This window comes from Rhipicephalus microplus, chromosome 3 (genome assembly GCF_043290135.1).
Source record: "Rhipicephalus microplus isolate Deutch F79 chromosome 3, USDA_Rmic, whole genome shotgun sequence".
In the NCBI taxonomy this organism is placed as follows: Eukaryota; Metazoa; Arthropoda; class Arachnida; order Ixodida; family Ixodidae; genus Rhipicephalus; species Rhipicephalus microplus.
In genome coordinates this window covers 25,244,206-25,256,305 of record NC_134702.1, presented here as the reverse complement: position 1 = coordinate 25,256,305, position 12,100 = coordinate 25,244,206, and the positions used below count along the sequence as shown (strand labels likewise).

The following is a 12,100-nucleotide window of genomic DNA, read 5'->3' as shown; positions in this document are numbered from 1 at the left end:
CCATTAGGCTTTCCACTAGGCGGTGAATGCCGTTGCCCGCGCTTCTTTCATCTGGGCCGTTGCAGCTCCATGTCACGAGACCGTTTCTGACCACAAAAACCTGACGCGCTTTCGCGAAATCCCGGCCTATCACCTGGATTCGCACCAACTCGACCCAGGCCCTGCGCACACGGTCGGCAGAAAGTAAACGCCGCCTCCAGGTGTACACCTTTCTAAGTCCGGTGGTCGCCGGGCACTTTCTAACGGAAGTCAGGGACGTCGACGTCTCAGGCCCTCGCCGACGCCTGCCGCGTCGTAGCCTCATGTCCCATCGATTCTCTCCCTTTTTCATCCTCCTACTCACAGGCGTGCGCATGGTTCTCCATCAGGAGGCGAAGGTTCATTGCAGCACCCCGCCCCCCTCCTTATAAGTCAAGATTGTTTCGATACCTGGCGTGATTCTAGAATCACGCCAGGTATTGAATAGCGTATACGCTATTCTGCCATGCAATATTACATGCTTCAGGGAAACTCGTCCCACTACATGGCATCCATAACTTTTTTTTCTTCGTAGTTAATTCAAGCAATTGTTGCCGTGGATCTGACGCTTGCCCCGCAGACAGCCTGGGTTTGATTCTCAATCTAACGGAAAATTTATCATTGATCTTATTTGTATCTTTCTGGAAGACGACTTTTCGCTCACAACCAACGACGCCGATACCGATATTTCTGCGAAACAAGCTCTTTAAAGCTTTCGCGAAAAATATGCTGGGGGGTGCCCATCCCCTCCCCGTCCCCACCTGGCGCCGATGTCTGACATTAAGACTATAGTTCCTTCAAGGTCCCCTGCCCCAACTGATTGATTCTAGAAAGGAGGGAAGAAGGCACCTAATCTCTGTCTGCCTCTTGGGTGACACGGCGCAGTGCCAATCCGTAACTCTCTTGCCCCCCACTAAAAGAACTATGTCACTACAGCCGCCTGGAGTGAAATCCTGACACCACCGGCGGAAACATCAAACCAGCGGTTTTTACGGATGTTTTTTTTTAGAAGTCTTTATTTTACTTGACACAGACAGAAACCTGCCTTCTGGATGTGTGTTCCGCGTTTTCGAGGAGTCACGCATGCTGTTACTTTATCTGAAGGGTGCGAGTGTGCAGCTGGCGTCGCCTGTCGGTCATCGAAGCGTGTCGTAGAGAAGCGCCGATTCGACGCCAAGAGCGCCTGCCACGTTGCAGGCGAAGCCGTTGTGTGTACACCGTGTGGCGGTGAAATTTCTGATGGTTTTTTGATATCTTGACGCTCGTCTGTCACTCGATGGTGGCGCGCCTCTTGCCGAGAGTGTTGATGACAAGGATGATGCTGATGAGGGCCACCAGAGCGACCAGCGCGTACGTCAGCACTTGTTTCTCCTGGGCTGGGATTCGTAGTCGGTACGCCCTGGTGCCAGGCCATGAAAATACACCCAGAACGTAAACCGTCATCACAACCCATGAACGTCGCATAGCATTTTCACAAGTATACGAGTGAACTAAGAATATCTCCCGATAACAGTTTAGTTTTGGTGTTCGTAGTATATTGTACACCACCAAAAGAATGCACAGAGAATTGACAAGAACCAGAACTACAACGGGTACACATGCAATCACGCTTTGAGACTCATCTTTAACACTCAAGACTAGCACATCTTGGTCAACAAACCCCAAAAGACGTGAACTTGAGGGCCCCGATCATAGTATCTGGTGACGCAAGTTTTATGGCATTAATAAGTATACCGCATGACCAATGAAAACAGCACTGAAAGGCAGTTAAATCAAAAGCAATGAGAAACTTCGTTAAAGCAATGGACATCATACACACTCTCCAAGAGTAATAGATAATATACAGTTTTCCGCTTTGAGCAATAACTACCATTGCTTGCTGCGTTTTCTTGTAAACTTTGTATGCCCGGTATATATTACCAAATCGCGAAGTGCTCACTGGCTATTAACGTAATGTGGCAGCGACCGCAGAATTTTCGTGAAAGTATGGTTGATCACAATTATTATTCAAAATGCGCCTCAAAGAGTGGCAGTTAAGCGTGTATTTTACGATTGAGCAAATTACATCTTCCCTCTTCATCCGGCAACTGTGTATATTACTCTTATTTGGAAGTAAAATAACTATAGGCTATAAGAAAAATGGAGTATTCGGGGAGTAGTTCTGTTACACAAGAATAATCGTAATCTAACTCGCTCGCATTTGCTTTTTTTGAAACCCGGCGCTGGCCCCTTTCCTGTCGGGAATGCTTTGTCACACCGATAACGCGCACGCTGTTTGCGATCGCGAAGTACCGGAACCGTTGTGACAGCGCGAGAAAATTACTCGGAGCAGATGACAACTATTGCTGTGTAGCGGAAACACTCCTCAAATACTCTATTTTTTAGAGTAAGAAAAAGTAGTAACACGACACTAGTGGTGAAATGTTCACTATAATCGTTTAAATCTGCTAGCCTGTCTTTATGAGTTATTCGTAGTGTAAATTTTTCGCTCGAGCGCTTCTGTAACGGACGGCTGTGCAACAAAAGATTCATCTCTTCTCAGGTCCACTGCGAGCACTGCGACTGTGCGTTAAGTATTTTTAGGGACCCTGGCACTTTGCATGAAAACTTTTGACTTGTGTCAGTAACGAACCATGCTCCATATATGTCCTCCTTTCTGTTTTGATTTGATTGATTGATATGTGGCGTTTGACGTCCCAAAACCACCATATGATTTTGATAGGCGCCGTTGGGGAGGGCTCTGGAAATTCCGACCACCTGGAGTTCTTTAACGTGCACCCAAATATGAGCACACGGGCCTACAGCATTTTCGCCTGCATCAAAATTGCAGCCGCCGCAGCCGGGATTTGATGCCATGACCTGCCCCTTTCTATTTTGTTTTTGACCAATACGCATTAACGCACCGTTTGTAAAATGCCCTCTTCTTGTCCCCGTGGCAGGAGTTGGTGGGCGTCGTGCGGGGAGGATTTGACGAATCCGGCTCGATGCTGCGCATGACGACACTCGAGCGCTGCTCCTGTTGCTGCATCATGACCTTAGAGCGACTCCTGGAGAGCCCCGGAGAGAGACGCGAGCCTCCGCCGCACAGTGGCTGGTTGTACCCAGCAGCGGTGCCCACCCGACTTGGCCTGCCGGTTACTTGCAGCTGGATTGGCAGGATGTACCGAGCCTGCGGACTCTTATTGCCACACAGGGGACTTCCACGAGACTGCAAGTGGTGCGGCGACTGCTGCAAATTGTGGCTCACACTGGACATGGTGGCAGACCGCCTTGGTGAGGCAACGCCACCACCACCGCCGCCAACGTGACGGTAACTGCCTCCCGCGTAGCGTTGCGGAAAACTCTGGCTCAGCGAGGACCTGACGGGGACAGCACCAGGAGGACCGTACCGGCACACCTTGTTCTCTGTCACGATGCGGCTGCCTTCTGTATTCTTCAGGCGCTCCAGGGACTGCTGGGACGTGACGGCGTAGCGACCGTCGGTCTCATATAAGGTTCTGTTTTCGTAACGGGTCGTCTCCTCGTCTCTACGGAATGGCGGCTCTCGGAGCTGAGACCGACGAGGCTGGACAAGCACCTCTTCTCTACGGAATGGCTGTTGCCGTATCTGAGATCGATGAGGCTGCACAGGGGTCTCCTGGTCTCCACGGAACGGTGAATCCCGCAGCTGAGACCAACGAGGCTGCACAAGCGTGTCTTCGTCTCTACGGAATGGCTGTTGTCGGTTCTGAGATCGAAGAGGCTGCAGTGGTGGCTCCTCGTCTCTACGGCATGGTTGTTGTCGGGTATGAGACCGTCGCGGCTGTAGAATCGTCTCCTCGTCTGTAGGAAACGTCGTTTGTCGGAGCTGAGACCGACGAGGCTGTAGACGTTGTTGCTGGTAGCGTTGCTGTGACTGCTGTTGCTGCTGCTGCTGTTGAAGTTGCTGGTGGTGCTGTCTAGCGGTTGTGATCATGTCCTGAAGCACCGACGACTGCCCACCGCTTATCTGTTTATCTTGCGCTTGGGGTTCCTTCTGGCGAGCGGCGATGATCTGTGGCGCGATTTGCTGGGCAATCTGTTTAGCGATCCGTTCGGCTTCGATGTAACTAGCATTCCGGTTAGGACTCTGGTAGCATCGAGATCCCGCAGCCGTCTGAAAAACAGACGATACAGACCTTGGTGGCTTGAACATCATGCCGCCCTTCTCACGACCACCATGAGGAGACGGAGGTCTCTCTCCGCTCATGCGCGTCGTCATGTCTACTAGCGGGGAAGGGGAGGGCGCTCGCTTCCCCATGCGCTGGCCGAGGCGGGAGCTTTCCGGACGCTCGTTGTAGACGCGCTCTACGTACACCTTGTTCATTTTGGGCTTTACATCGCCCACCAGTTTGGGGACGTCCTCCATGCTTCTCGCTGATATGTTCGTGTCCGACGTCACCACGGTGCGGCGTGCCGAAATGCGCGCCTCGTCATCTTCGTGCGCAGCCTGCTTGCGAGACGGGGAGCGCGAGTGAGTCCTTGCCGGTGACTTGTCGGCGTAGGTTCGAGCAGTGCAGCTTATCGTTTCGGGGTTCGAAGCCGGGCCGACGATGGACACGTTTGCCTCGCTGCTGACGCTGTACGAGCTAGTGCTAGGCGCGGCCCCCTTCCGGCGCCAGTGGCGTCGGCCATGCACAGGAGTCTCGCTCCGTGCTGTTCCGATACTCGGAGTGCGACGACCATGCCCGGGCGAACGGCTGCGGCTCGTGGTGGAGCTGGTGCGGCCTACAGATATGGTCAGACTGCGTGGATAGGCGCCGTCCGAACGGGCGCGCTTGGCTCGTTTCTTGGAGCGCGACCGGCGTTTAGACCTGGACCTGCCGTCTTCCGAGATCCTCGACGATTCTTGCACTTCCGTGACGCTTACCTTTTCGTCGTCAGACTGCGTGACGCGGAAGGCTTTGGTCGTGCGCACGCGCTTTCCGTTGATCTGGCGCTCCTGAGTATTGTACGAGGCCATAATCACGCGCTCTCCTTCGCCGCCGTCTGTGTCAAAGGACAGAGCCCCCTTAACGGTTTTCTTTGCATTGGTCTGAATGCTTTTGTCCGTGGGTTGCTTGGCCGTCTGGCTGCTTTTTTCTTCCTTGACGATCTGTGGTCGCTGCGGTATCAGGTAGACAAGCTTGTAAGGGGAGTCAGGGCGAGCGACCAGTATCTTGGTGTCTTCGTCGCTAATCTTTACGTCCAGGTTCTCGTTCACTATGTTGGCAATGTCATCTTCAATGTTCTTTTGCAACTCTTCAAAAGGCACGTCGTCGCAGCACGATTTAGCCTGCGCGCACTCTTCACACTGTATCACTGGCGGTGGCGGCGGGTCGGGAAGAGGCGGAGGTGGCGGAGGTACCTGCTGCTGGGGCATGCCCATGCCACCGATCATGTAAGGGTTAATCATACCAGGTGGGATCATGAACGGCATGCCGGCGCCTGTAACAAACGGCGATGTGCCAAATGTCTGCGTGTCCGCCGCTCTTTCTGGACTTCGGTTTCTCTGCGTGGCTGCGTCATCTGTGTCGGCTTTTGCTTCGATGCCCTTTGAGTCCTTCGCTGGCTTGTCCGTTTGCGATGGCTCCGATATTGGGTCTTGGCGCGTCGTCTGAACGGCGGTTGATATTTTCCCACCCCTTTCTTCAGACTCAGTCGAGGATGATTGATCCTTCTGAGTAGCTATCTTCACACGTTGGTCGATTCGAACACCGGGAGTTGTTTGGTTAGCATCGTCCGCGTCAGATGGCAGCCCCACTGTGTACTGCTTGGTCCATTTGACGTTGACGTCACTATCCGAGGAAGTCACTTCTATGCGATTCTTCTGATCTATGGCAACGCTTTGTGAATGGTCATACGTTTCATTCTGATCAGCCGTCTGCTGGGAATAGCCGTACTGCTGAGCGGGCATTGTTTGTATTATGGGCTGTTGCATAATTGGCTGGCCCATCTGCGGCATAATAGTGGGGGCCATCTGTGGCATCATGGGTTGTCCCATCGGTTGCATCATAGGTTGACCCATTTGCTGCATCATAGGTTGTCCCATCTGCTGGATCATAGGTTGCCCCATCTGCTGCATAATAGGCTGTCCTATCTGCTGCATTACTGGAGAGCCCATCATTGGCTGCATCATAGGCTGTCCCACCAGTGGTTGCATCATGGGTTGCATCATGGGTTGCATCATTGGCTGCCCCATGGCTTGACGGTACATCATGCGACTAGTTTGGCCTCCCGGGTACATCATCTCTTCCATATAAAGAACGTCCTCCGTCTCCTCGTCGTACATGTCCCCTTCATCGGCATACCCAGTGTCACCTTCATCGTCATACATCACAGAACGGCCCCCACCCACTACTACCTCGTCCTGAAACATAACATCGAAATCTTCCTCCGCCGGGTACACTGGACGTCGGGTCTTGCGACGCTTCTCACCCGGGTACATAACTCGGCCTCCTTCGGGATTGCGCACAACTTGGACCATCTCGTGTCTCTCGAAGTACGGGTCATAGTCGTCTTCTTCCACTTCCATCTCCAACATAGGCGGTCTGTACGGGCGCCTCGGTCGCGGTCCATAGATTTTTTCCATGCCACTGTCAATAACTCGCTGAAAACTCTGAGGCAGCCAGCCACCCACGCGAGGCAGCTGCTCTTCGGACGTCGTGGACGCCCCGTCTTCCTTGGTGTAGATGGTAGCCGCCATGACTCTCTCGCCTCCTTCCGATGCCCGCCACCCCTGCTGCACAGACGTACGACCTGCCGTTGGCATTGACATGCGTCCTCCCTGTGGCACAGACGCACGTCCTTCCATTTGGAATGCCGCGCGACCTGACTTCATGGGGGCGTGGTCGTTTCGCGCGTAGGCCATCTCTTCATTCCGCATTCTGTCAGCAGTGGTTCCCGCACCAAGCCCCGGTCTTTCGCTAATGTGAGCTTGGTTTGACGTTGGGGCCGACTGTCTCGGTAGGCCGGCGACTGGTAGCCCTTGAGGCACCGGCGCCTTCAGCCGGTCCCGAGCGTAGATCTCTTCTTGGCGCCTCACCTCATCCTGCGCTGTCTTACTCAACTTCGACCGGTTGTCAGTGATGCCGGCGGCCGTATCTGTCTTCGGGTAGTTGCCGTCCGCGGCGTAAGACGTGCCAGTAGCTTTTCCGGGTGCGACTTTCTCCTTGGACGGAAGCCTCATCGGGGCACCTCCAGCGCCGCCACCACCAGGAGCCTGCTGTCTTTGCGGTCCAGCGTTTTCGTTCGGCGAGGGTCCCCGGACGTCGTCGGTCATGCGCATGTTATCATCGGTCTTAATGTTGGCTGAGGACGCAAACTCCGACTCGCCCCTCTGGGTCGTCTGCTCTCGCAGATTCTGTTCCAGCAACTCTGGCTTGTCGAGGTGCCGGCCGATCTTCTGCAGCCTTGCTTCCTCGCGTTGTAGGAGGTTTGTCATCTCGTGCTTTTTGCCGCCCACGCTCTCGTCGGTCGTGACCGGGAGAGGAACATCTTTCTTCCCCAGAACGTCGCGCTGGTAGACAGCCTCCTCCTTTTTTAATTTCTGTGACACTGCGGGTGGTCGATCAGGAGCACCTGATTTGTTGTCCGTGATGACGGCCGCCATGTCAGTCTTGGCCACGGCCTTCTGGTTGGCCATGGTGGCTTTTTGCTGAAATGCGAAGAAGTGTGGTGAAGGAAAAGCGTTCCCGTTATTTGTTTAATACAAGCAATTGCCTGCACTAAATAAAAAAAAGCAAACTGAGTCATAAAATGTCTGCATCTTGCCCACAAGGAGCATAACATGAATGACACATTCAGCCCGACTTTTCACCTAAATTATTGTTAGTATATCAAGCTGATATATCCATGTTCTCCCTGTAGTATTTCTCCCCTTTCTTCCTTTCCCATGCAAGATAGCAAACCAGGTGCAATATGGTTAACCAACCTGCCTTTCTCTTTCCTTGTATTGATTGATTTTCTTTTCTACTGTCCATGTTCGCAAGCATTAGTTTCTTCCATGCCGGCATGTCTCAGTACAGGGCAATTTGCGCCGTAATAAAGTTATGCGATGAGTGGTTCGTGGACGGTGTTGTGAAAGGACGTCATAGTTTTAAAGGGCCTTTAAACAGCCTCCGAAAATACAAAGAACGATGTGAATTGTTTGTGAAGGGAAAAAGTAATCGTAATGGAAAGCTTAATTCTTTCCATCAGACCGCATACGAGACATATCAGACTGTCCTGTTTTTTCTCGCACGATCACTGTGGGCGATTGGCTCGTCTCACTTCGTGTTGCTCGTTTTGAACTACGCAAGCGGAGATAACAGGGTGTAACGGTAAAGCACGAGATTCTATGCTCGACGCTTAGAGCTGGCACTGTCCACTTGTTTTGAGAAGGAATAAGGAATGAAGAGTAGATAGCGCCTATCCGAAGGATAGTGAGAGCGAGAAAGGAACGCCACCCCCGTCAGAACTCGGAGTGGTTCGAAGACGAGAAGTTACATCCGGTGCTGACCCTTCCTCGAGGAAGGCCGCAGTGCGGAAACGCCCTCCGCCGGCGCTCCGCGAAGCGTATAGCTCGGGAAATGTACTTGGCAGACGGATAGCGCGAGAGGCGCTAGACGCTGCCTTCGATGCGCCACTTACATTTGTCGGCTAACCCGTCGGAACCATGGCGAAACCACAAAGCCCAGAGCGGGAGCTGAAGAAATCGCGGCCCCGCTCGAGACGGCAGCCTCGAGCGCGAGCTTTTCGATGCGCTACTTCCGCAACCTCTTCGTCGTCGTAACTGCGATGGAGAAATTTATTCGGCATTGAGTAGCTGAGTGCCGAAGTATTGACCAATCTTTATAGGAGAACAGAGGTAATGGAATCAGAGTGCAAAAAGACAGGACTATAGGGAGACAAGATGTACAAATTTTAACGAGCACTCATATACCATCTTGTTGTCTCTCTTGCCCCGTTTTTCTTCGCACTCTTATTTTATTTTGAAACAATGAACCAACTTGTCATGCAAAGCGTTCTATAAGATTGCAGCTCCCGATCCGTTGGTGGCGTGAGGATGGCAGTTTATTGGTACTGAATACCGATATTAAAGAGTTCCAACAAGTAGCCCGTGCACAAGAGCAGGAAGAGAGAGGAATCAGCCACAACGTTTCAGCCGTGTAAACTACTACTACTACTACGACGACGATGACGAGGATGATGATGATTATGATGATGGTGATGATGATGATGTGGCGCTCATACACAAAAGAGGCTTGGCCAAGAACCAGGTTATGGTATGAAGTTAAAGGACACTAGAAATTTAGAGTAAACATAAACAATCGAATAGATGAAAATGCTTAATCAGCAACCGGTCAGAGTATCAGGTGGGGTTTCTGGTGAATCATGACTTATTTCGAACCGAGAATATGAAGGAATAAAAAAATTTGCCCGTGTATATGCATGTTACACTGCGAATGTCGTCGAAAGACGATAGTCTTGCATCTGGAGAGAGTGAACAAAACATTTATTCGATGTTGTGCGCAAGTAAATCGGTAATTATTGGTATTCTGGAGGCGCTGCGTTAGAGTGCCTCGAGCGTGCAGCGGAGGCGAACGAGCGCATCAAGTCACGTCACACGTGAGACATGAGCGTTATCTGGCAGTTATCTTGGAAAACAAAGCGCGCGCGCCCTGCGCGCCAGTCTCGCAGGTGATAAGGTGTAGAACGTCGTCTTAACAAAGCGTTGGAAAGACTTGCCTTTTCGTGCAAGCGTTGTATGGTCAGTGCAACGTGATAAACGCTACGGACCTTAGAATTACCTTTGTATGCCTTTTTTTAGTAAGAGACACACATACAGAATATTGAAGTGTTGTTATGGTACCTCATATATGCGCAATAATTGCTTTTTAATAGACAATCGCACAAGTATGAACGCCGAACCTTGAGCAATATTGGTGGGCGCTGCGGATGGGGTCGGCCGTTTATAGTATCATTTCGCCACTTTGGTACCGTTCAGGGTACCGTTAAGGGCAGACAAACAGACAGACAGACCAAAATTTTCGCGCCATACGTCCCCAAGAAAGACTGTCGTCTTTAACAGACTCGCAAACGCTCTCGCAATACACAGCGAGAAGATGGATCATCGCATTAAACTTTGATGCCGCCCGGCTCATCAAAACGGAAAGTATACCCGCACCAGAGGGCAGTTCTTAAAATCTTGGCATGTCCAAACGACGTCTGGAAATATCAACCACTCAATTGGTACCCTGTCGAGCGTGTATGTATACACTACCTTTCGAACAAATGCGGAAAATACTGCTGCAGATCCACGAAGTGAATGCCAATGATGGAGCGACAGGTCCATTGACGTAGATAAACGATATAAACATTAAAAAACACACGTGCGCATTATGTACGTTCTGTAGACAATATTGCGCACAGATAATGATAGACAGGGGCTATTTCCACTGACTGGGGCGAATTCCACCATTTCATTCAAATGAAATACGTGGTAGGCCAGTACCCCTAGCAACAGATTTTTTGATCATGTAAGTTTCTTGGTATTATATGTCGAAATATCCTCCTAAATGTAAACTTTTTGCCACAGAATGTGCGGTACGTAGAGAGCTGGAATATAATTATTACTAAAGCTGATTAGCATCAGCGGAAATTTACGGAGTGTTAGAACAATAGCCAATAATTTTGAAGCGAGTATATGCGTATAGTTTGGAAGTCGAACAAAAAATAAGAAAGCAGTGAAGTGAAGGATATGCCTACTCCAGACTTTTAATTTCATACTAATACATCAATCGCTATTATATTGCTTATTTTCAGGTTAACAGCGTTTTCTGTTATCTGATAATTTAAATATCGAAATGGATATTATGTGCTCATCATTTGAACGTACCCCAGCTCGAGTGCCGACGCTATTCACATATATTTTAACGACCCGCCTGTCATGCGCTGGTGCAAGTTGTCCAAAAACCATAATAAAAATAAAAAAAACATGATAGGGACGGAATGCGTCATGATAGGGGTTGTATAATTAAGGTATGTAATAAATTAAAGTTTGAGCCATATAATTAGTAAAGATTATCGTAAAGAACAATCAGTATAAACAACTTCGCAAAGCGGTACTAAATAAGTGGTTCTGGTTCAAGCGAAAAGCCATATTTATGAGGTGAAGCTTATAGATGCCTCATGAAAGAAAAGTGACTGTCGGCGTCGGCGTTAACGATGCTACAAGTCACGTGATCAGAGATATATGCTTGATGACGTCATCATGACTGCGCAGCTCGCCAGACGTTACTTAAGCGTCATCGGGACGTCACGTGACGCCTTCATCCCATGAAATCATCGCATGGACAAAGATGTGCTGATCTCGGATATGTCCAAACACAAAGTGACGTGCAGGTCGCGGTTGCGAAGCGGCAGGGACGTAGCCAGAATTTTTTTCTTTGGAGGGGGGGGGGGGGGCTCGACGTAACCTAATGTATGCTCGTGTGTGCGTTTGTATGTGTGCGTGTGTTTGTCTGCAAGTAAAACTGAAAAGAAAATCAGCATAGGGGTGATCCGGCCAACTCTCCTCCCACCCCTGACTACGCCCATCACTGCGGCGATCCTGAAAACCGTACAAATACATAGGCGGTGAAAGCTTTCTGAGGAAGGCGGGGAGGGAGGAGGGGGGGGGGGTTACTTTTACTAAAGAATCACAGCATATCCATGGAGTGAATGATGAATGATGAGTGTGGCGAAGCGTCCATCAGCCCGTCCATGCTTTTGTCCGTCCGTTCATTCTTGCTTCCGTCCATCCGCGCAACCATCCATGCGTCCATCCATGCATGCGTCCGTCCATCCGTCTGTCCGTCCGTTCGTGCAGTCATCCGTCCGTATGTCCACGCGTCCGTCCATCTGTCCGTCCGTCTTCTAGTCTGTCTGTCCGTCCGGGCGTCCATCTAGTGAACACTCCAAGTGCCACCGTCTCGCATCCCCCTTGGCACATACCCGCTCCGCGCGTCCGTTCATCCGTCCGTCCATCTGCTGGTCTGTCTGTCCGTCCATGCATCCGTACGTGCGTCCATCTAGTGAACACTTTAAGTACCGTCATCTCCCA

At 50.9% G+C, this 12,100-nt stretch overlaps 1 protein-coding gene across 1 annotated transcript; it reads right to left on the bottom strand.

The window, feature by feature from the left end:
• Positions 1-1,016: 1,016 nt before the first annotated feature.
• Positions 1,017-8,772, bottom strand: LOC142803646 (uncharacterized). The gene is made up of 3 exons (XM_075889111.1): positions 8,647-8,772; positions 2,922-7,672; positions 1,017-1,417 (listed from the first exon to the last, which is right to left on the bottom strand). The coding sequence occupies exons 2-3, from the start codon at positions 7,658-7,660 to the stop codon at positions 1,288-1,290; spliced, it is 4,869 nt and encodes a 1,622-aa protein (XP_075745226.1). The 5' UTR covers positions 7,661-7,672; positions 8,647-8,772; the 3' UTR covers positions 1,017-1,287.
• Positions 8,773-12,100: the final 3,328 nt, after the last annotated feature.

Excerpts from the sequence above, each read along its gene's own strand:
- LOC142803646 (XM_075889111.1), bottom strand. The coding sequence starts at position 7,660 with ATGGCCAACCAGAAGGCCGTGGCCAAGACTGACATGGCGGCCGTCATC. Across the intron at positions 1,418-2,921 it reads AAGAGGGCATTTTACAAACG|GGCGTACCGACTACGAATCC; the intron begins GTGCGTTAATGC and ends GCCTGGCACCAG.